Consider the following 23,859-nt stretch of genomic DNA (forward strand, 5'->3'; position numbering starts at 1 on the left):
ATCCAACCCCGCCCCGCCCGTCAGCCGCGTTTCGCTGTGACAGGCGTAGGAAGGACAGCCCTGCATCTGTGAAGACCAGGGGGCCTAAGGTTTGAACTGGAATTGGCCAATCACATCGCGACAGGATGAAGCGGGAGACAGGAAAGTGTTGGAGAGAGAAGGGAGATCATAAGATGTAGTAGAGGGGAAAGAAAGTGACGAGGGTACGGAAGGTGACAGGAGGGAACAGGCGGGAACAGGCGGGATAGATGGAAGCCTGTGCGTGTCGTGCTGCTGCTGGAGAGAGGCGGGGGTTGTAGGACAAGCGGTGTGACTGGTGTATGCGTTATAGCAAATGGTGTTTATTGACATACGAGCGGTTGTAAGTGTAGAAGGCCTAGAGAGTGTTCTTAGCGAAGGTTCGGGCGTCCGCTGATGGACGGTAAGTAGCGTCCAGGGCGGAAGTAGGAGCAGAGGTGAGATTGCTGCAATATCCTACAAGTGCTTCCATAGACTCCCTGTACAATGAAGCACACGCCTGACTATCAGAGCCTAGCCAGGCTGGCAGTTATTCAGCACCTCCGCTCATATGGCATCAAAGTGAAGCATTGGAACTGCAAGCAGCGGTCTGATCCTGGGAAAGGGTCATCTGGAGCCTTGCATAGTGTGAGTACAAGGGTTCTCTTTGCTGATCAAAACTGAAAATCATTATTTTTGCTTGTAAAGAAAGCGTGGTTGTCCTTTCCTATGGCACTTGTGCTCCAGGTCTACTTTAGATTGTAAGCTTTGGCTGGGTCTACAACAGAACCCAGTCCCCCCCCCCCCCCCCCTCGTTTTTGATCTTGTAACCCCTTCAATGGCACCCTTCACATTGACTAACCCAGACTTGTATTGCTTGGCCTCTCTTAAATCGCATGATCATGAATCACCCTGTTTCTGTGGATAATCTTGTGCTATGTTGTTATAGGGCTATTTTCCAATTTCTGTGATCCGCTCAAAAAAAGCAGATTGCAGCTGTTGAGATCAAAACAGCACTGCAATTTACATGTGAAATGCAGTGCTCCTTTTCCATCAGCACAATTTGTTTTTGCCTGAATTGCAATAATCAGCCTGCATGATTTTTGGTGCAATTGCATTTCATTTCCGATGGCTGCACAGCATGATCACGGCGAGTGGAAAAAGCAAGTTGCGCAGTGGCAAATAAGACGTGATCGCAAGCAGAAAATCATGCTAACTGTGTGCTACCTCTCTCTGATGCTTCTTGTTTACACGGTATGTATCTCTATGTATTGTCCAGCACTGCGCAATATATTGGCACTTTATAAATACATTAAATAGCAAATTTTAAAACTCCTCTCACATGACACCTGTATGTCTGACCACCTTCTGTTGAAATTGAAAAGGTTTTAAAATCTAAGAAGTGTGAAAGCCAGACATAGTGGGCTCCAAAAATACCCTTATTTTTGAGTGAGGAAAGTGTACAACATTGCAAAGCCTGGTAGACACCATACAATTTACTGTCAAGACGGGTCGAATCGATTATTTCGGACAGGTCTGCTCTGATTTCTCATAGTTTTTCTGATCACTACTATACAAAATTGATTGGAAAATCAGATTGAGCCTGTCAGAAATGATCGATTTACCCATCTATCTGATGCACTTATTGCATGACCTTTTCTCTGGGGGCAGGGGGGGTCTTTTGCTCAGTTCCTGTAGAAACAATTAGGATTTCCTCTGGAATAGGAAGTGAAAGGATCTCTAAACAGAAAGGCTGGGTATTTTGACACTATATTGTTGTTGCATTTTAAGTGCTGGTTCAGACAGTATGGCAGCCCGGCATCTCATTTCAAATGCTTTTATGCAGGTGTGCAGAAAAGCAATTGTCAGATTTCGGTGGCGCTTTCCTGCATGCAGTATTTTTCATCTCCACAGGGTAGTAAACCTGTTGCTTCTAGGATCAGCTATGCATCGGGCAGATGACTGGGAAGACTTATCAAAAAGCTGCGTTTGCGCAAATGCTGTTTAGCGACCGCACCTACGGCTGTCCATGCATCTGAATGGTCAGCAATAAACGAAAAGCACCAAGGCCGTCGTTTAACTTTTGTAGGCTGGTCCGTGTGAAAAAGCCCATGCGCAGTCATTCTGGTGCAGCGTGGATAATAATAATCTGAACATTTGTATAGCGCTTTTTTCCTGTCGGACTCAAAACGATCAAGAGCTGCAGCTATTAAGATGTGCGCAATAGGCCACCCTGCAGTGTTAGGGAGTCTTGCCTGGGGTTAGGTAGCCAGGATTCGAACCATGGTCTCTAAACCAGTACACTATCCAGCCACTACTGGACTAATGAATGTAAAATCCTCAACTGACTGGAAAAATGCATACAGCAGTATGTTCTGGGTTGGAGCAGAGGTATTGAAGGGCCTATTTAGAACAGTGGGTATGCTGGGCATGATATACTGTACACTGCTGTGAGCATAGTCTGAGGGGATCCTTGGTACAGTTACTGGGCAGTAGAAGACTGCATGGCTGCCGCCCGCTCCACTATTTATATGGATCAACTGTACCAAATCCTTGCACCTTCCTGCAATTACCCGGCAGAGTTGTAGATGCAGTTGATGGGTGATGGACACACTGCTGTCAACTGCACATGTGAAAAAGCTCTAAAGATTTTATGAGATAGATAAAACTGCATCCTACAGTGTTGTGCATGCAATACTAAACGTGGGCGAGGTGCCTTCCTAGGGTGAGAACAGTGTGTGCGGATCCAGAATACCGGATGTTTAAACGGCGACCTCTGAACTGATTTTTTTCATCTGTAGAGCACTTGGCCCCTTAAAGCGGATCCGAGATGAAAAACTAAATATAACAAGTGACTTGTCTATATATCTTATCTAAAGTTTAGATAGTTTACACAGCAAATCTATCTTCAAACAGCTTCAACGGTATATTAATATTTTTCCCTGTGATACAATGGGAGCAGACATGTTTTCTGCTTGTCACTATTACACAATTACACACACAGGCAAGCTTATCTGTATCTAGGCATGCTAATCTGCATATTCTGTGAAAACTCCACTCTTATCTCCTCCATTACACAGCCAACTGATCTGTATCTGCACTGCAGCTCTCAGATTGTGAAAACTCTGCCTCTGAAATCTATAGCTAGTAACACCTTTTTCACCTGCCCAGACTGAAATCCCACAATCCCTTGCAAGCGCCAAGGCACTCTGGAGAAGCTGTGGGTGTGGTTTGTTTAGTTTATAGGAAATTAGGGTATTAAAACAAAACAAAACAAGTATTTGGCTTGAGGAATGCCCTATAAACTATATGAAAGGAACACAATTATGCAATGATTAAAAGTTCATCTCGGATCCACTTTAACTGTTACCCAAAGGGATCAGGGCTTGATCCCTCTGTGGACGACCATTGTGCATGTGTACACACCTAAACTCTACAATAGTGACTTTAGACTTATTGTGGTGAGACTCAAATTGTCAGCTCCTCTGAGGGGACATTTAGTAACATTACTATACAAGTATGCTTCCCTGCATGTGTTGCATGGCACGCGCAACACATAATTTGACTTCTACGTTGTGATTCTGTTTTGACCTGATGCATGACACAACACACTAATGTGAAAGTAGCCTTAGGCCTCTTTCACACTGAAGGTTAAAGAGACACTGAAGTCTCATTTTTTACCTTATATTCTTCTTCAGCATTCAATTCTAAGCTAAATTGCTGCATCCCCATGGCAGAACGAGTTATTTATAGCCCTGAAATTGACCTGCAAATTTCAAAGACTTTGAAGGTTGTGGATTTTGCTGCCTGGTAGAGGCAGAGCTTTGCCCAGTAGTTCTGCCTCTTATCCAGTCAATCTCTGCCGATCTCTGCCTCTCCCCACCCCTCTCAGTGAAAGAAGACTGAGAGGGGCAGAGATTTACTCGAGTAGAGGCAGAGCTACTGCGCAAAGCTCTACCACGAAGCAGAATGATGCAACCTGTGGAAGGCCTCTTGCACACTGCAAGTAAATCCGATTCAGATTCCGCTTTTTAATCAGTTTTTACATCCGATTCAGATTCCGATTTGCAGTGTGCAGGGAGCAAACTGCAAATCGGAATCTGAATCGGATGTAAAAACTGATTAAAAAGCGGAATCTGAATCGAAATCACTTGCAGTGTGCAAGAGGCCGAACTTTGCGGGTCAATTTCAGGGCTATAAATAACTCGTTCTGCCGCATGGATACGGCGGTTCAGTTTAGAATTTAATGCTGAAGAAGAAAATAAGGTAAAAAACGAGACTTCAGTTTCTCTTTGAGGGCCGTGAATCCAGCTACTCCCATGCACTGATTGATAGCGCTCTGTACAGGTGGTGTAGTGGCGGCTGGCAGATGCCAAACAATGTCACCCGTGGTTGCATTTTAATTGCACCCAAATGGCACTATCAGCCAACACCATGGATGCTGAATAAGTGTGCAGTTCAGCTGTCTGAAAGAGATCCAATGCTTAGTTCAGTTTTGTCCGACCCACTCCTTTTTGCCTGCAGCATTTTTGTGTGCGTTGTGGACCCAATACATTTCGTAGCAGAGAAAAAAGCGCAGCAACTGATGAACCACTGATTCTGTTTCATCACGGCCAGTAAGGGTCTTTTTCCAATGCAAAACGCATTTCTATGCGTTTTTCATGCGTTCCTATACTTTACATTGAAACGCTAAACGCATCATAATCGCACAGACATGCGTTTGCGTTTTTTAAGAATCGGACCGCAGCAATGGAAAAGGCCACCCAAGATTATTATTTTAAACAGGCTGCACTTCAGAATCAGCAAACGCATGCGTTTGGGTTTTTGGCAAAAAACGCAGCAAGTGGAAAAGGGCCCTAATGCTTGGCATACACGGTTCGTTTATGCGCCGGTATCGAGCAGCGGCTCGATGCTGGCGTGTCACCGCTTGTGCGCGCGGATCGATTCCCGCTCGTCCCCGCGGGCGCTTCTTATCAGCGATTCGTTTTTTTCCTGTTGTCCGCCCGCGGGGATCGAGCACGGTATCGATCCGCCGCAGGGATCGGACAGGTTTGATCTTATCAATCGAGCCATCAGCGGCTCGATTGATAAGAACTATCTAACCGTGTATGCCCAGCATAAAGGGTTACAGGATCAAAGTTTTTGTTCAGATTGCCATCTTCTGTAGATTGTAATATTGCTGACGTGCTGTCACATGTTGGAGAATGCTTACCCTCCCAGAACACTTCCACCAGCAGGAAGTGTGATCATGCTCCAGACTTGAATCTGTAACAACATCTGTTTAGTAGGTCACTCCCATCATTCAACACTTCTGTTTTGTCTGGCTTGATTCTGCTATACATAGTCCCGGCAATAATGCGACCCAAACTGCTGTGCTGCTCTAACAGGTCCAACTTCATAGAGATGTTTTCTCCAAGCCTTGCATTGATGAGGCTTATTTTCTGAACATCTTTGTGCAAGTTGGAATAAATAGCTTTGTTAAGGCTGCCATACACTGGTCGATTGCCACCAGATCGACCAACAGATAGATCCCTCTCTGATCAAAGAGGGATTTATTGGCTGCCCATACACTGCACACAGATTTTGCATCGATTTCAGCATGAAATCGATTCACAACCTGTGGAACTGCTCCCCCGGCCAGCCACAATACATCACCTGTCTGCTGGCGCGAGTCCCCGGGTCCGTGCTGTCCCTTCTTCCGGCAGTCTCCGTCTCCTCTTCCGTTTGTCACAGGACAGGAAGTGACGTTCAAACAGTACAGCGCCCTCTACTGTTTGAACTTCCCTTTCTCACTGGATGGGACAGGAATAGAAGACGCCAGAAGTGAGAGACAGCAGGAACTCGTGCCGGCGGACAGGTGATGTATTGCTGCGTCGCTCATCACAATATTAAACGCCGCGAACAATGCAATCCTGAACCCGCCCCCCTCAGCGATCAAGCAAAATTTTCTGCCTGGACAGGTCGACTGAATCGATTGCTTTCAGGTACAAATCAGTTGATCGGTCAACATTTTTATTAACTTTTTCACAGAAGATTCGATCAGTGATCAAATCTGCTGTATTTTGCCGGTAAATCGCTGTAGTGTACGGGTACCTAAAGGGCTTGTATACATGACTGTTCATTCCTAATCTGATGAACTATATGATCTGACAGCCTGGTGATTGAAAGACAATTCTGCACAGGGATCTGTAACTATTATTCCCTATTGCGCATACAATTTTAGATTTATATAGCACCGGCATATTGTGTTTCGCTGTGCAATAGAGAATGTAGACTATAGACAGTTACTAAACAATGGGGCATAAATGATAGTCAACTGAACAAGTTATCAATCCATTGTGCGTAGAGGTGGAAAATATGTAACCACTTTGTACAGCAGTAATAATACATAAAGAAAAAAGCGAAGACCTAAATACGATTTTAAAAAAAGCGCCAAAAAGGATAAAATTTGAGAATCTCCCCCCCCCCCCCCCCCCCAAAGGGTAGATGGGCTACTCCAAAACCTTTCAGATGTCTACCACCTATTGTGACAGCAACATAGGAGTAACGTAATCTATGGTACTTTTTTTTACTCTGGGGGAAATGTACTTTTTTTTGTATGTTTTTCATATATTTTACAATTCAAACCAGAGATGACCTAAAATAAGGTTTTTGTTTTTTTTATATACATGCTTGGGGCTTCCTCCAGCCCCGGGTGCGACTGCTGGAGAGAGATGCAGAGGGCGCACTTCTCTTGCGCAGACTGGCTGCGACTGGCTTAAGTTGCGGGACCCAGTACCGACGATACAGAAGACTGAGAATGGCAGCGTGGAAGCGATCCGTTTGGATGGGGCTGGAGGGAAGCCCCATGTATGCATAAAACTTATTACAGATCGTCTCTGGTTTCCTATTAACCACTTGCAGACCGCCCACAGCCGATGGGCGGCGGCAAAGTGGACGGCTTAAGGACCGCAATATGCACATCGGCGGCAGGTCCTTAAAGGACTTACGAGCCCAAATAGCGAAAAAAAGATAAGTACCTTAATCAGTTTTAATGCACAGAGGACGCCGTCCGCGCCCTCCGTGCAGTTCCGCCGGGTCCCCGCAGTCTGATCGCCCCCCGTGCCGCTCCCGACCCCGCGGACGGAGTCGGGCTCCCCTTCCTCTCCCAAGATGGCCGCGCAGCGCAGTCCGCATACGCGTTAGTGCGTGGATCGGGGGGAGGGCCCTAGAGCTGCGCAGCCGCACTAACGCGTATGCGGACTGCGCGGCCGGCTCCGGCGGCCATCTTGGGAGATGAAGGGGAGCCCGACCCCCGTCCGTGGGGTCGGGAGCGGCACGGGGGGCGATCAGACTGCGGGGACCCGGCGGAACTGCACGGAGGGAGCGGACGGCGTCCTCCGTGCATTTAAAACTGATTAAGGTACTTATCTTTTTTTCGCTATTTGGGCTCGTAAGTCCTTTAAGGTGTGTCCGGCCAGCGATCGCGTCACTGGTGACGCGCGCTGCCCCTGGCAACAGGCTCCGCCCACCCGCGACATCATCCGGCCGTTAGTAAGCGTTGAGATGTTAACCCCTCGATCGCCGCATGCAAAGTGTATAATACACTTTATAATGTATACAAAGTGTATTATACAGGCTGCTTCCTGCCCTGGTGGTCCCAGTGATCGAGGGACCACCAGGGCAGGCTGCAGCCCTCCATGTCTGCACCCAAACACACTGATCTGCCCTCCTGCCCCCTGATCGCCCACAGCGCACCCCCCAGACCCCTGTTTGCACCCAATCACCCATCAATCACCCCCTGTCACTATCTGTCAACGCTATTTTTTTAGACCAGGTCCTAATCTGCCCCCTGGGGGCTCCTGATGACCCCCCCCCCCCCCCCCATGTACTGTATACATCTATCCTCTCCTATAATCACCCACTGATCACGTGTCAATAACCCATCAATCACCACCTGTCACTGCTACCCATCAGATCAGACCCTAAACTGCCCCCTGCGGGCACCTAAACACCCGCCCACACCCTCAGATTACCCTCAGACCACCCCTTCTTACCTCCCCAGTGCAATATTTACATCTGTTCTCCCTTCTAATCACTCACTGATCACCCATCAATCACCCTCTGTCACTGCCACCCACCCGTTCAGACCCTAACCTGCTTCTTGCAGGCATCTGATCACCCCCACACCATCAGATCGCCCGCAGACCCACCGTCATATCACCACCAAAGTGCATTGTTTACATCTGTTCTTCCCTCTAATCACCCCCTAATTACCATCAATCACTCCCTGTCCCCTTCTGTCAGCGCTATTTTATAGCTTAGGTCCCTAACTGCCCCCTGGGGGCTCCTGATCACCCCCCCCCTGTGTACTGTATAAATCTATTCTCCCCTGTCAATCAATCATCCCCTGTCACCACCTTTCACTGCCACCCTTCCGATCAGACCCTCACCATCAGATCGCCTGCAGACCCACCATCATGTCACCACCAAAGTGCATTGTTTACATCTGTTCTTCCCTCTAATCACCCATCAATCACCACCTGTCACTGCTACCCATCAGATCAGACCCCAATCTGCCCCTTGCGGGCACCCAATCACCCACCCACACCCTCAGATATCCCCCCAGACCCCCTCTGATCAACTCACCAGTGCATTGCTTACATATATTGTCCCATGTAATCACCTACTGATCACCTATCAGTCACCCCCTGTCACTGCTACCCATCAGATCAGACCCTAATCTGCCCCTTGCGGGCAACCAATCACCCGCCCACACCCTCAGATAGCCCTCCAGACCCCCTCTGATCAACTCACCAGTGCATTGCTTGCATATATTCCCCCCTCTAATCACACCTTGAGACACCATCAATCACCTCCTATCACCCCCCCCCCCCTAGCACTCCTATCCATCAGATCAGGCCCTAATCTGCCCCATTTTAAGAAAGACACCCCAAGGTATTCCGTTAGGTGTATGATGAGTTCATAGAAGATTTTATTTTTTGTCACAAGTTAGTGTAAAATCACACTTTGTAAAAAAAAAAAAAAAAAACAATTTCCGCTAACTTGTGACAAAAAAATAAAATCTTCTATGAACTCACCATACTCCTAACAGAATACCTTGGGGTGTCTTCTTTCTAAAATGGGGTCACTTGTGGGGTACCTATACTGCCCTAGCATTTTAGGGGTCCTAAACCTTGAGGAGTAGTCTAGAAACCAAATGCCTCAAAATGACCTGTGAATAGGACGTTGGGCCCCTTAGCGCACCTAGGCTGCAAAAAAGTGTCACACGTGGTATCGCCGTACTCAGGAGAAGTAGTATAATGTGTTTTGGGGTGTATTTTTATACATACCCATGCTGGGTGGGAGAAATCTCTCTGTAAATGGACAATTGTGTGTAGTAAAAAAAAAAAAAAGTCTCATTTAGGCCTAGTGCGCACCAGAGCAGTTCGGCTGCAGTTTGCGATCCGCTTGCGGGTGCGGATCCGCTAGGGTAATGTATTTCAATGGGCTGGTGCACACCAGGACGGGAGGCGTTTTGCAGAAACGCATACTCCCGAGCTGCTGCAGATTTTAGATTGCAGATGCGTTTCTGCCTCAATGTTAAGTATAGGAAAAACGCAAAGCGCTCTGAAAAACGGCACTTCAGAGCGCTTTGCCGGGCGTTTTTGTTACAGTAGCTGTTCAGTAACAGATTTACTGTAACAATACATGAAATCTACTACACCAAAAACGCTTCACAAAACCGCAAAATGCTAGCTGAAACGCTACAGAAAAATAAGAAAAAGCGTTTCAAAATCTGCTAGCATTTTGCGGATCTGCTAGCGGTTTTTGGTGTGCACCAGGCCTTACAGAGAGATTTCTCCCACCCAGCATGGGTATATGTAAAAATACAGTCCAAAACACTTTATACTATTTCTGAGTACGGCGATACCACATGTGTGACCCCTTTTTTGCAGCCTAGGTGCGCTAAGGGTGGGCACCTTAGCGCACCTAGGCTGCAAAAAAGGGGTCACATGCGTCCTATGAGCACCTTTAGGCTTTACAGGGGTGCTTACAATTTAGCACCCCCTAAATGCCAGGACCGTAAACACACTCCACAAATGACCCCATTTTGGAAAGTAGACACCCCAAGGTATTCAGAGAGGGGCATGGTGAGTCCGTGACAGATACTTTTTTTTTTTTTTTTTTTGGTCACAAGTTAGCAGAAATGGAAACTTTTTTTTTTGTTTGTTTGTTTGGTTTTTTTTGTTTCAAAGTGTAATTTTCCGCTAACTTGTGACAAAAAAATAAAATCTTCTATGAACTCACCATGCATCTTAGTGAATACTTTGGGATGTCTTCTTTCCAAAATGGGGTCATTTGGGGGGTATTTATACTATCCTGGAATTTTAGCACCTCATGAAACCTGACAGGTGCTCAGAAAAGTCAGAGTAAGGCCCAGTGCACACCAAAACCGCTAGCAGATCCGCAATACGCTAGCGGTTTTGGGAGCTGATTTCAGAGCGATTCTAGGTATGTTTAGAGAGGTTTTGGGTGCGTTTTTGTGTAGCAGATTACACATATTGTTACAGTAAAAGCTGTTACTGAACAGCTACTGTAACAAAAATGCCTGGCAAACCGCTCTGAACTAGCGTTTTTCAGAGCGGTTTGCGTTTTTCCTATACTTTACATTGAGGACGAAACGCTTCCGAAAACGCGCAGCAGGAGGCGCGTTTGCGGCTTGGCAAAAAACGCAAACCGCCGGTGTGCACCATCCCATTGCAATACATTAGACAAGCGTTGATAGGCGGATGCGGCCGGCGGATCGCTCCAAAAACCGCTCGGTGTGCACTGGGCCATACTTCAAAATGGGAAAATTCACTTTTGGCACCATAGTTTGTAAACGCTATAACTTTTACCCAAACCAATAAATATACACTTATAGGATTTTTATTTTTTTTTATCAAAGACATGTAGCAGAATAAATTTGGGCAAAAATGTATATAGAAATTTTACTTTATTTGAAAAATGTCAGCACAAAGTGAAAAAAAATCTTTTTTTTTTTTTTTTTTTTTTTTTTACAAAATTCATGTCTTTTTTTTTTTTTTGATGAATATAATAAAAACTAAAAATCACAGCAGCAATCAAATAGCACCAAAAGAAAGCTGTATTAGTGACAACAAAAGGAGGGAAAATTCATTTAGGCCCAGTGCACACCGAGCGGTTTTTGGAGCGATCCGCGGGCCGCATCCGCCTCTAAAAACGCTTGTCTAATGTATTGCAATGGGATGTTGCACACCGGCGGTTTGCGTTTTTTGCCAAGCCGCAAACGCGCCTCCTGCTGCGCGTTTGCGGTTTTCGGAAGCGTTTCGTCCTCAATGTAAAGTATAGGAAAACCGCAAACCATTCTGAAAAACGCTAGTTCAGAGCGGTTTGCCAGGCATTTTTGTTACAGTAGCTGTTCTGTAACAGCTTTTACTGTAACAATATGTGTAATCTGCTACACAAAAACGCACGCAAAACCGCTAGGTAAGTTTAGAAAACCTCTCTAAACATACCTAGAATCGCTCTGAAATCAGCTCCCAAAACCGTTAGCGTATTGCGGATCTGCTAGCGGTTTTGGTGTGCACTGGGCCTTAGATGGTAGGTTGTATGACCGAGCAATAAACCGTGAAAGCTGCAGTGGTCTGAATGGAAAAAAAGGCTCTGGTCCTTAACCTATTTTGGTTCCTGGACGTAGAAACGTTAGCCAGGCAATCAGTGAATCAGGCTATGGAGCCCGATCACTGATTCCTCTCCCCCGCAGAAAAAGCGACAGCTTCTCTCGGAAGCTTCGCTTTTTCTGGCTGTAGCGTACCCCATGCGTCGCTCTAAGCGTGTGTTACGCTTAGTGACGTCATGTAAACAAACTCATGGCCAAAAAGTAATACTACAACTAAAAGTTAAAAAAAAATGAAAATCAACACACATTTACATTATAAACATATTGTTTACCTCCCACCCTCCCAAAACTACCCAAATAAAATGTTTAATATAAAAAAAAAACATTACAATACAAAAAATTGTATATATTTACCTAAGGGTCTAAACTTTTTAAATATCAATGTAAAGATGAAATATTTCTATATTTTTATTATTTTAAACTTGTAAATAGTCATAAATGCAAAACATAATATTAAAAATTAATTGTTTATTTCCCACACCAAAGTATTACCCAAATAATTTTTTTAATATAAAAAAAAAAGACAAATAGTTACCTAATGGTCTGAACTTTTTAAATCTGCATTTGAAGGGGGTATACTACGAACATTTTTTTAAATTAAAGCTTGTAAATAGTGATGGATGCAAAACGGAAAAAATGCACCTTTATTTCCAAATAAAATATTGTCGCCATACATTGTGATAGGGACATAATTTTAATGGTGTAATAACCGGGACATATGGGCAAATACAATACGTGAGTTTTAATTATGGAGGTATGTATTATTTTAAAACTATAATGGCTGAAAACTGAGAAATCAATTTTTTCAGTTTTTTTCTTCCTGTTAAAATGCATTTACAGTAAAGTGGCTCTTATCAAAATGTACCCCCCAAAGAAAGTATATTGGTGGCAGAAAAAACAAGATATAGATCAGTTCATTGTGATAAGTAGTGATAAAGTTATAGGCTAATGAATGGGAGGTGAACATTTCTCAAGTGAAAACGACGGAACTCGAATGGGTTAAAGGGAACCAGAGATGAACGTTTCACACAAAATAAACATCAGTCGATAGCTTGTAGAGAATAAATGCTCTACCTTATCATTTTGCCGCTTTGGTGTGCCTTTTTTAGTGTTTTTTTTTTTTTTTTTTAATCCATTATTGCTCCAGGAAAAATCAAATGTGGCCGCTGGCTCATATCCCTTCTGCTTCCGGGTTATGAGTTGTTCTGGATGTGCTGTCTAGGCTATATGAGACTAGGCTGCTATTCAGGCTATATGAGAAAGGCTGCTGCAGCCTTTCATCTGTGTGCTTTCATTTTGGTATGATGTGCAGCTGCCTGTAGGAAGTGTCTCTCATAGGAATTCAACTGCAGTCCTCATCTATGGAGAGGGCACACAGATCATATTGCAGCCAGACTTGTCTGTTTCAGAGATTCTCTCTCAGCAGCAGCAGCAGCCCCTCCAATGTCATCACAGCTCTCAGTATGCAAAGCAGGAAATCTGAGCCAGGAGGTGGCAGGCTTGGGCTTGTAAAGACTCCACAGAAGAGTGACTCAGCTATAATGATTCCAGGTCAAACCTAGACTGAGCCAGTTGGGGAATCTTATCACAGCTGATAATAGACTAATTAACCTTTTCGGGACCGGCTACCTAACCCCCCCCCCCCCCCCTTAAGGACCAGGCATTTTGCGCGGGAAGGGGGTGCGCGCGTTTGGGGGGGTCAGGCGGCCGGATCCTGTCTGTGGCTGGCTGGTTTTGACCCCCCCCCCCCCCCCATGGTGGCCTGGGCCCCCCCTTCTGCTAGCAGCCTTCACTTACCTTCCAGGCTCCAGCGATGAGCCGCATGGGACCCTCTTCTCCGGCCGGCATCTCCGTTCTGTCTGACGATCAGTTCCGGGTCGCGGCTTGATGACGTCATCAAGCCGGGACCCGGCACTGATGTCAGACGGAGCGGAGATGCCGGCCAGAGTGGAGGGGGGTGCCGATCGTCGCGGAAACGGCAGGGAGGTGAGTGGATCCTCTTCTTTTCCCCCCTGCCGCCGCAGCTGTCAAACTGATCACTACGATCCGACGGCGATCGTAGTGATCACGTGATCAGCAGCCATACGCGATGGCTGCTGATCACTCGGGGGAGAAGTCGGCTGTCATATGACAGCTTAATCTCCCCCTCCGGGTGCGCACGATCGCGTCGGGAGCGGAAATTGCGGGCCGGCGTAGATTCTACGCCACATCAGGCTAGAACAGCCACAAGTGCGGCGTAGAATCTAATGCACGTGGTCCCGAAAAGGTTATGCAGATAAGAATGAAACTAAAAGCAGGGTATGTGTTTACTGTCATGTTCCCACTGGTAAATGTAATAAAATACATGAGGGTGCTTCGTCTCTGGTTCTCTTTAAGGGGTAGAAAGACTGTGGTTCTTATGTGGTTAAAGGAAACCAGAGACCTGAAACAAGACCAAAGAAAAGTTACTTACCTCATTAGAAGGAAGCCTCTGGATAGTCCAGAGTATATCCCAATATTCTTGCGCCCCTCCATTCCTCCACTGAGACCCATTTTAAAATATTGGACATTAATGTTGAATATTGGCCACACTCTTCTCCGTGTACTAGCGTAACCATAATGGGCAGGCGCAAGATACATGTGCAGTAGCACAGGGCTAGTTCGCACTGGGATATATATATATATATCTATCTATCTATATATATCTCTATCTATATATCTCTATCTATATCTATATATCTCTATATAGATCTATAGATCTATCGATGTGTTCTATTGAATGTGAATCATGAGATTTTGCCTGCAAATTGCGGGCAAGCGTGAACTGGCCCACAGAGCCACTCGTACAGTTTTTACCTCCATGCACTAGCGGCTACTGCTCACGCATGAAGTCTAATGGTGCCTGTGCAGTGTGGCCGCAGTCATACTCAGTGTATCTTAAAGGGATACTGTAGGGGGGTCGGGGGAAAATGAGCTGAACTTACCCGGGGCTTCTAATGGTCCCCCTCAGACATCCTGTGCCCGCGCAGCCGCTCACCGATGCTCCGGCCCCGCCTCCTGTTCACTTCTGGAATTTCTGACTTTATTGTCAGAAAACCCCTGCGCCTGCGTTGCTGTGTCCTCGATCCCGCTGATGTTATCAAAAGCGCACAGCGCAGGCCCAGTATGGTCTGTGTCTGCGCAGTACACTCCTGGTGACATCAGCGGGAGCGAGGACACGGCAACGCAGGCGCAGTGGTTTTCTAACTTTAAAGTCAGAAATTCCAGAAGTGAACCGGAGGCGGGGCCGGAGCATCGGTGAGCGGCTGCGTGGGCACAGGATGTCTGCGGGGGACCATTAGAAGCCCCGGGTAAGTTCAGCTCATCTTCCCCCAACCCCCCCCCCCCCCCCCCCTTACAGTATCCCTTTAACTGGGGTAATGAAATTACATATACCGTAATTTTGCATGCTTTGAACATTGAGTATACAAAGTTTTGTGGCAGACTATATGCCTTCTACTTACTTTGGCTGCCCAATGCGAGAAAGAGCTGCAGCAGGATATTGGCTTCACTGGCCAAATATGCAGCTTTTTTAAATCCCTCCCCCCAAAGTTTTTAATATAAACTCTTTTCTTTTTGTTGTATTTTTTTAACTGTTATAACCCTAATAGTTCATTATTATTTTTTCCCCCATAGGGTAAAATCTTTGGGACATCTATTCATACTTTACCGCTTGCGTATATTCCAGAGTACGGAAACATCCCAGTGTGAGTAAACAATTATAAGCTCAGTTCCACTGCTGTAGACAAAATAATTTCTCTAGTGCTTCGCTAAAATTTTGTTTTCATTGTTAGAGGACATATAACTTTTATTTTACTTTATTTTTTGTTTTTTAAATCTGAGACACAAGCAAATCCGAACATAAAACTTGACCTTTGGTCACCAAATTTGAACTCTACAGTTTGGGTAAAGCTGATTTCATCTAAGGTGATATTTTTTACTTTATAATGTACTCAACTGGGTGGAATATGACTAAGCTGTTCATTTATTAGTAAGGAGTAAGTAGTGAGTGAACAGGTGACAGAATGTGGGCAGGTAAGCTAGGAGATGGCAGCCGCACAAAGACATGGCACACAGTAATTTGCTAAAAGTTGTATTACATAAAGCAAAACTTTTTAAACAGGATTACACAAATCAATATTGAAATTGGGAGTAAAAGTAGTCATACACTGAAAAAATATTGCTAAAAATTATAAACCATTATTTTGGCATAATTGGTTTTTATATAATCCTTGTTTACATCTAGATATGCTAATAAACGGAGTTTAAAGCTCTGGCATTCTTTGCACATAGCCATTTTCATTTTTTTTTCTCCAATTATTATTATTTCAGGTTCCTGGCAGATGTATGTAAGTATTTAGAAGATCATGCCAACACTGAGGGACTTTTCAGGAAGTCTGGATCTGTTGCGCGACAGAAACTGCTAAAGGTATCTCTTTTCAAAATGTACTTGTATACCCTTATTTGAACCTTTGCTCCTCTGGTAGCTGTGTTAAGCTGCTATCTTGGTTTATGTAAAAAAAAAATTTGTTTTTACATAGTGCTGATTCTTTCCACAATGCTTTAAAGGATACCCGAAGTGACATGAGATAGACGTGTTTGTACAGTGCCTCGTACACAAATAACTATGCTGTGTTCCTTTTTTACTTTCTCTGCCTGGAAGAGTTAAATATCAGGTATGCAAGTGGCTGACTCAGTCCTGACTCAGACAGGAAGTGACTATAGTGTGACCCTCACTGATAAGAAATTCCAACTATAAAACACCTTCCTAGCAGAAAATGGCTTCTGAGAGCAAGAAAGAGGTAAAAAGGGGAATTTCTCATCAGTGAGGATCACATTGTAGTCACTTCCTGTCTGAGTCAGGACTGAGACAGGCACTTACATACCTGATATTTAACTCTTTCAGGCAGTGAAAGGAAAAAAAAAACACAGCATAGTTATTTGTGTGCTAGGCACTGTACAAACACATGTCTATCTCATCATGTCACATGTCACCTTGGGTATCCTTTAACCATTTCTGCCGCCCGGACGTGAAGCACACGTCCGGGTGGCTGCTTTGCTGCGGTTCCCGATCACCGATCCATGTCCCCAGCAGAAAAACCGAAGCGCTCTTACAAGGGGCTTCAGTCTTTCTGCACGTAAAAATTTCCATATCCCCCTTGTGCTTCCGCTTAGCGAGAAGCACAAGGAGGGGGAAAAAAACTGAAGGTGGCCATCTTGTGGCCAAATAGTAAAACTACATCTACATATTTTTAAATTACAATTAACACACAATATTAAAAATTAATTATTTCCCACACCAAAGTATTACCCAAATAATTTTTTTAATATAAAAAAAAAGACAAATAGTTACCTAATGGTCTGAACTTTTTAAATCTGCATTTGAAGGGGGTATACTACGAACATTTTTTTAAATTAAAGCTTGTAAATAGTGATGGACGCAAAACGGAAAAAAAGCACCTTTATTTCCAAATAAAATATTGGCGCCATACATTGTGATAGGGACAAAATTTAAATGGTGTCATAACCGAGACAAACGGGCAAATAAAATACATAGGTTTTAATTATGGTAGCGTGGATTATTTTAAAGCTATAATGGCCGAAAACTGAGAAATAATGAATTTTTTCCATTTTTTTCTTATTAATCCTGTTAAAATGCATTTATAAAAAAATAATTCTTAGCAAAATGTACCACCCAAAGAAAGCCTAATTAGTGGCGGAAAAAACAAGATATAGATCAATAAATTGTGATAAGTCGTGATAAAGTTATTAGCAAATGAATGGGAGGTAAAAATTGCTCTGATGCATAAGGTGAAAAATCCCCAGGGGCTGAAATGGTTGAAGAGTACATCAATTTATGTCAGCAGCTGTCTCATACCAAGATTACAGTCCTAGTTTTGAGGGGAATCCTGTTAGGAACTTTAGTGAAAATATTATGAATAAAATTGCTTTTTGTTCTTTCTTTTTTTCTAACAATAGTCATTTATAAATTATTTAGTGTTTGCCTATTGTAAAATCTTTCCTCACCCTATATTACAGTCTAAGACAGGGGTCCCCAAACGTTTTGGGTCGAGGGCCGGGTCAATATACTTCAGATTGCTGGGGGGCCGTAATATATTTAAAATGATGTAGAAGTCTTTGCGGGCCAGACAGTAAAGCATACCTAGGTGACAATTTGCAGTCCAACTGGACAGCAGTATCACCTGATGTGGAATGTGATTGGAAACTAGCGAATTACTGCTTTCTGGCTTCCATGTGGGTGGGTGGAGCCAGTACTGCTATTCTATGTACAGACCACCAATATTTATTAAAGATGTAGCTGACCGCATCTATAAGTAATACATGTTGTCTGTGGGGGGCCGGTAAAAAAGCCTCAGGGGGCCTTAGTTTGAGGACCACTGGTCTAAGATGTAACACGTGGTGACTTTTTTTTTTTTTTTTGTTCTGTTACCAATATATACTGCTACATTCTACTATGTTGTCACTACAGTGCCTCTTGAAAGAAGTTAATTTCAACTTACCTGGGGCCTTTTGCAGCTCACCGCAGACTATTGGGTTCCTCACTGTGGTTCCGATCAACCCCTGTGTACTTCATCACCCTCAGAAAGATCCGCAAGTTGCGCAGGTTGTAAAGACTTAAAATGTAGCTATGGGAGTGCGATTGAGGGGCCATGCATGCATGACTTACTGCAATTTGCGGATCTCTGAGGAGCAGCCGCACACTGGAGTGAATCGGAACCACAACAAGTGACCTGATGGACTGCATTGCAAGAAAAAATGTCTTTCTTTCCCATGCCCTCGGGTATCCTTTGACGTAGTTATTGGACATGTAAATAAGGTGATGTAAATACTCTGGAGCTGCTACACATTGCAGCTTCCTGCAGTAATGTTTGGATGGAGGTGTGGGGATCATGCTATTTGCCTCCTCCCTTTGCATTTAAATTGAGGGGAGGTCACTGACAAACCCCACTCTCGTTTAAGGGCCAGCGTCTGGGTTATTTAGTTGTGGCAATGTGACAAAGCAAGGGGCACAGCAATGCAGGATTGATCTCAGAGTTGTTGCAGGTGGTGCTGAGGTGTTGGGAGGAAGGAGTCTGGAAATCACTGATTTAAGCTGCTTTAGGTCCATGGCCTGAGTGGTTGGACTTCATGACCTTGAAGGAGTTGTGAATTGGTTGGTTTACAGTGGGGGTGGGCTTGAAGCCATAAGACTTAGGTGTTGTGTGACATCTAGCACCAATATGTTATCCTTACAAAAAATAAATGCATCCATTATACCCCTCTCCCTTCATGCTCTGTTGTACTATTATTCTATTCCCACCCACTCATCCAACGTTTCCTGGTTACCTCTGTGTGGCTTGGTTACTCCCCACCCCTCGCTTTCCCCCAATGATTCCTTACACACCATGTGGCCATTATGCACTCAAATAACTAAATCCTCCCCTGCAGAACCAGTATTTGTTTCTCCCAGATTTGTCAGTGTGGGGATTTAATATTCTGTAGTGACAACTTGGTGAGCTTCCAACTGCCTGTTAACCAGCTGCCAACTCAATTGTTTTCTCTTCCTGGGTTAGTGGAAAATTACATGTTAAGAGATTTTTTTTTCCCCCTCTGTTTTCAATAGACTAAGCTCGATAAAGGTGACAGTGGTCTCTCAGATTTTCCACCATGTGATGTTGCGGGCATCCTCAAGCAGTTTTTTCGAGAGTTGCCAGAAGCCATATTACCTGCAGAACTCCAGGATGCCATGGTCAAGGCCCAACAGCTGGCTAGCGATGAGGACAAGACTTCCGCCACCATCCTGATCTCGTGCTTAATGCCTGAACGGACAACTTGCATTCTGCGTTACTTCTTTAACTTTCTGCATGTTGTGTCCAAGAGGTAAGAATGGTGCTTTTGACCATACATTCATGTATAAAAATGCCTACGCTGTTCCTTTTGAGGCTATAATTATTTAACCTTCCCTGCAGATCTGACACTAACAAAATGGATAGCAGCAACTTGTCTGTGATATTTGCTCCTAACCTTCTACAGTCAGATGACAATGAGAAGATTTCTGCAGCCACGGAGAGGAAGCTGCGGGTCCAGGCAGCTATTGTGAGAACTCTCATAGATCAGGCTGCTGATATAGGTAAGATCTTATGCTAGGTACACACCATTCAATTTCCCAGCTGATTGGCGAGTCAAAACAATCATCTCTGTCTTGTCCAATCTGCTCATGATCGATTTTCTGATTACCACTGTGTCTCCCAATCGGTCTTGGGAACTGATTGGACATGGTTGGAAATAATCGTTTTAATCCGTTGATCGCCCCAGAAATAGAATTGCTTGTACCTACCATTAGGGAACTTTGTGTATTGTGTCCAGGACTGGGGGTGGAGTGATTTTCAACATTTAAATGCACCCACTGTCAGAACACGTTGGGTAAAATCATGACGCTCACGCTTTCCTATCATGTTCAATCGTACAGAGGTTGCCAACGTCCACGTAATGCGCAGCAATGCATGTTCTATGCATTGGAAACGCATGCATGAAATCTGGTTCGTGCATGTTTTTTGTGCAGTGTGAATGAGCCCTAACAGTAATCACTACCAAAGGTTGAAAGTAACTGACTTGTCTTTGGAAAGCAGATCTTTGTAACATGACAAATTTGGGAGCAAAGTACACTAAATATAAATATCATCATTATAATGAGAATCACTATTATGCACTTCTGTTATAGTCTTTATTCTATAATATTATTTGCAGGCTGTGTGCCTGAATTCCTACTAGAAAAAATACCAGGTATGCTGGGAGTGGATGGCAGCTCTAATACACCTGGAGCAGAGGCATCAGAGGAAGGTGATGGTGATTCGCCTGGAGAGAAGAAACGCAGGAGGAGGCGAAGTGTTGGAGGTAAGGTGTGAACTGCTCTGTTTTTTGGTTTTCTTTTTCCTAGATGCTGTTATAGAGGTGGTTTGTCCTTCAAAACATAACTAGCTGCTTGAATTTCAAGGCACACTGCAGTGAGGCACTGCTTCTACATGGAAGCAGCTTTGCTACTGGCTGCTGTCCCAAGAGGGGCACTACTGAGCCACTGCAAGCTGCCAAGAGTGGAGGTGGCAACAGACGTTGCTGAAGAGAGGTTGTACAGCGCACCCACTTACTGTCAAAGGGAAGCAGTGGCCCACTACAGGTGTCAATTTAATACAGGAACTTCTCAAAAGTTAGCATATTGTGATAAAGTTCATTATTTTTTGTAATGTACTGATAAACATTAGACTCATATATTTTAGATTCAAATACACAAAACTGAAGTAGTTCAAACCTTTGATTGTTTTAATATTGATGATTTTGGCATACAACTCATGAAAACCCAAAATTCCTATCTCAAAAAATTATCATATTTCATCCGACCAATAAAAGAAAAGTGTTTTTAAAACAAAAAAGTCAACCTTCAAATAATTATGTTCAGTTATGCACTCAATACTTGGTCGGGAATCCTTTTGCAGAAATGACTGCTTCAATGCGGCGTGGCATGGAAGCAATCAGCCTGTGGCACTGCTCAGGTGTTATGGAGGCCCAGGATGCTTCGATAGCGGCCTTAAGCTCATCCAGAGTGTTGGGTCTTGCATTTCTCAACTTTCTCTTCACAATATCCCACAGATTCTCTATGGGGTTCGGGTCAGGAGAGTTGGCAGGCTAATTGAGCACAGTAATACCATGGTCAGTAAACCATTTACCTGTGGTTTTGGCACTGTGAGCAGGTGCCAGGTCGTGCTGAAAAATGAAATCTTAATCTCCATAAAGCTTTTCGGCAGATGGAAGCATGAAGTGCTCCAAAATCTTCTGATAGCTAGCTGCATTGAACCTGCCCTTGAAAAAACACAGTGGACCAACACCAGCAGCTGACATGGCACCTCAGACCATCACTAACTGTGGGTACTTGACACTGGACTTCAGGCATTTTGGCATTTCCCTCTCCCCAGTCTTCCTCCAGACTCTGGCACCTTGATTTCCGAAAGACATGTTAAAGTTGCTTTCATCCGAAAAAAGTACTTTGGACCACTGAGCAACAGTCCAGTGCTGCTTCTCTGTAGCCCAGGTCAGGCGCTTCTGCCGCTGTTTCTGGTTCAAAAGTGGGTTCATGCTTCCATCTGCTGGAAAGCTTTATGGAGATAAAGATTTCATTTTTCAGCATGACCTGGCACCTGCTCACAGTGCCAAAACCACTGGTAAATGGTTTACTGACCATGGTATTACTGTGCTCAATTGGCGTGCCAACTTTCCTGACCTGAACCCCATAGAGAATCTGTGGGATATTGTGAAGAGAAAGTTGAGACGCAAGACCCAACACTCTGGAGGAGGATTCCGGACCAAGTATTGAGTGCATACCTGAATATAATTATTTGAAGGTTGACTTTTTTTGTTTTAAAAACACTTTTCTTTTATTGGGCGGATGAAATATGCTAATTTTTTGAGATAGAAATTTGGGGTTTTCATGAGCTGTATGCCAAAATCATCAATATTAAAACAATAAAAGGCTTGAACTACTTCAGTTGTGTGTATTTGAATCCAAAATATATGAAAATCTAATGTTTATCAGTACATTACAGAAAATAATGAACTTTATCACAATATGCTAATTTTTTGAGAAGATCCTGTATACTCAATTGTTTTTCTCTAGTATATTCTCTGGCTACCTCCCCAGGAAGTAGTTGGGCCTTCTCAAATGCTGGGGGCTGGATACCTGATTAAACACACTAAGAAGCATTAATAACCTATATACAGCTACTTTTTTGAAGGACAGAAACACTTTTATATTCAGCATGTCAAGTTTTTACCATTGCCCTAAAATCATCCAGATAAACAAACTAAAACACTAGTTTGGTGAGTAACTCTCCAGTAATAGCGACCTCTTTTAGCCACTTAACTCCAGCCCATTGGCGGTGTTAAAGTGAATCTGAAGGCTATTTTAAAACAAAAAAAGATACTTGCCCCAGGAGAGAGTCCTACAGAGCCTTCCTTTTCTCCTGATGGTCTCCTCGTTCCCACACATGCTTCATGGTTTAAATATCATGCCACGGGAGACTGGCAGTCTTTGGAAGCACTCTGGCTTCTGAACACAGGCGGATCTGTACTGTGCATGCGAGAGGACGCTTGTGCAGTACGGAGCGGTTCATGGTCTGGATTCCAATTGCTTCTGAATTAGGCCCAAAGCCAGACCAACTTGAGAGAGCAGTCCACGACCGAAAGGCCGTGGCCTGTGGGGGAACACTGAGTCCAGGAAGGCTCTATAGGACCCAGAGTCTTCCCTCTCTTTGGTTAAGTATCTGCCCTATTCCGATCCTCTGTTAATGCAAAATGACTGTTAGTTTTTAAAATGTCCTTTTGCACTGAAAAGTGCAAAAAAGGTTGTTTTTAAAACGTCCATTTTGCATTAACTAGTTAAGTGTACCTCAGATGAATGGAGGTAAAACATTGATACATACAGTGATGTGAAAAACTAGTTGCCCCTTCCTGATTTCTTATTTTGCATGTTTGTCACACTTAAATGTTTCTGCTCATCAAAAACTGTTAACTATTAGTCAAAGATAACACAAAATGCAGTTTTAAATGATGGTTTTTATTATTTAGTGAGGAAAAAAACTCCATCTACATGGCCCTGTGTGAAAAAGGGATTGCCCTCCCTTGTTAACCACTTCCCGACCGCCGTATGTACAATTGGCGGCCGGGAAGTGCACCCCGCAAGGACCGCCGTATTGACAATTGGCGGCGGTCCTTGTAGGGGCATGGGCGGAGCGATCGCGTCATCAGTGACGCGATCCTCCGCCTGGCGCCGCTCACCCGCCGCAACATCCCGCCGGCTATACGGAAGCGCCGGCGGGATGTTAACCCCGCGATCGCCGCATACAAAGTGTATAATACACTTTGTAATGTTTACAAAGTGTATTATACAGGCTGCCTCCTGCCCTGGTGGTCCCAGTGTCCGAGGGACCACCAGGGCAGGCTGCAGCCACCCTAGTCTGCACCAAGCACACTGATTTTTCCCCCCCCCCCTGCCCCAGATCGCCCACAGCACCCATCAGACCCCCCCCCTGCCCACCCCCCAGACCCCTGTTTGCACCCAATCACCCCCCTAATCACCCATCAATCACTCCCTGTCACTATCTGTCAACGCT

The 23,859-nt window shown here is 44.4% G+C and overlaps 1 protein-coding gene across 3 annotated transcripts in view; it reads left to right on the forward strand.

The window, feature by feature from the left end:
• The first annotated feature begins 99 nt into the window (after nucleotides 1-99).
• Nucleotides 100-23,859, forward strand: part of ARHGAP11A (Rho GTPase activating protein 11A) — a 51,408-nt gene continuing 27,648 nt past the window's right edge. For 2 of the 3 annotated variants that reach the window (XM_068253922.1, XM_068253924.1), the window contains exons 1-6: nucleotides 100-645; nucleotides 15,335-15,405; nucleotides 16,031-16,127; nucleotides 19,323-19,579; nucleotides 19,669-19,829; nucleotides 20,447-20,593. In XM_068253922.1, the coding sequence (XP_068110023.1) occupies nucleotides 505-645; nucleotides 15,335-15,405; nucleotides 16,031-16,127; nucleotides 19,323-19,579; nucleotides 19,669-19,829; nucleotides 20,447-20,593 (874 nt within the window). In that variant the 5' untranslated portion in view covers nucleotides 100-504. The remainder of the gene's footprint in view (nucleotides 646-15,334; nucleotides 15,406-16,030; nucleotides 16,128-19,322; nucleotides 19,580-19,668; nucleotides 19,830-20,446; nucleotides 20,594-23,859) is intronic. The other variant, XM_068253923.1, reaches the window with a different exon arrangement.

Source organism: Hyperolius riggenbachi, chromosome 9 (genome assembly GCF_040937935.1).
Source record: "Hyperolius riggenbachi isolate aHypRig1 chromosome 9, aHypRig1.pri, whole genome shotgun sequence".
In the NCBI taxonomy this organism is placed as follows: Eukaryota; Metazoa; Chordata; class Amphibia; order Anura; family Hyperoliidae; genus Hyperolius; species Hyperolius riggenbachi.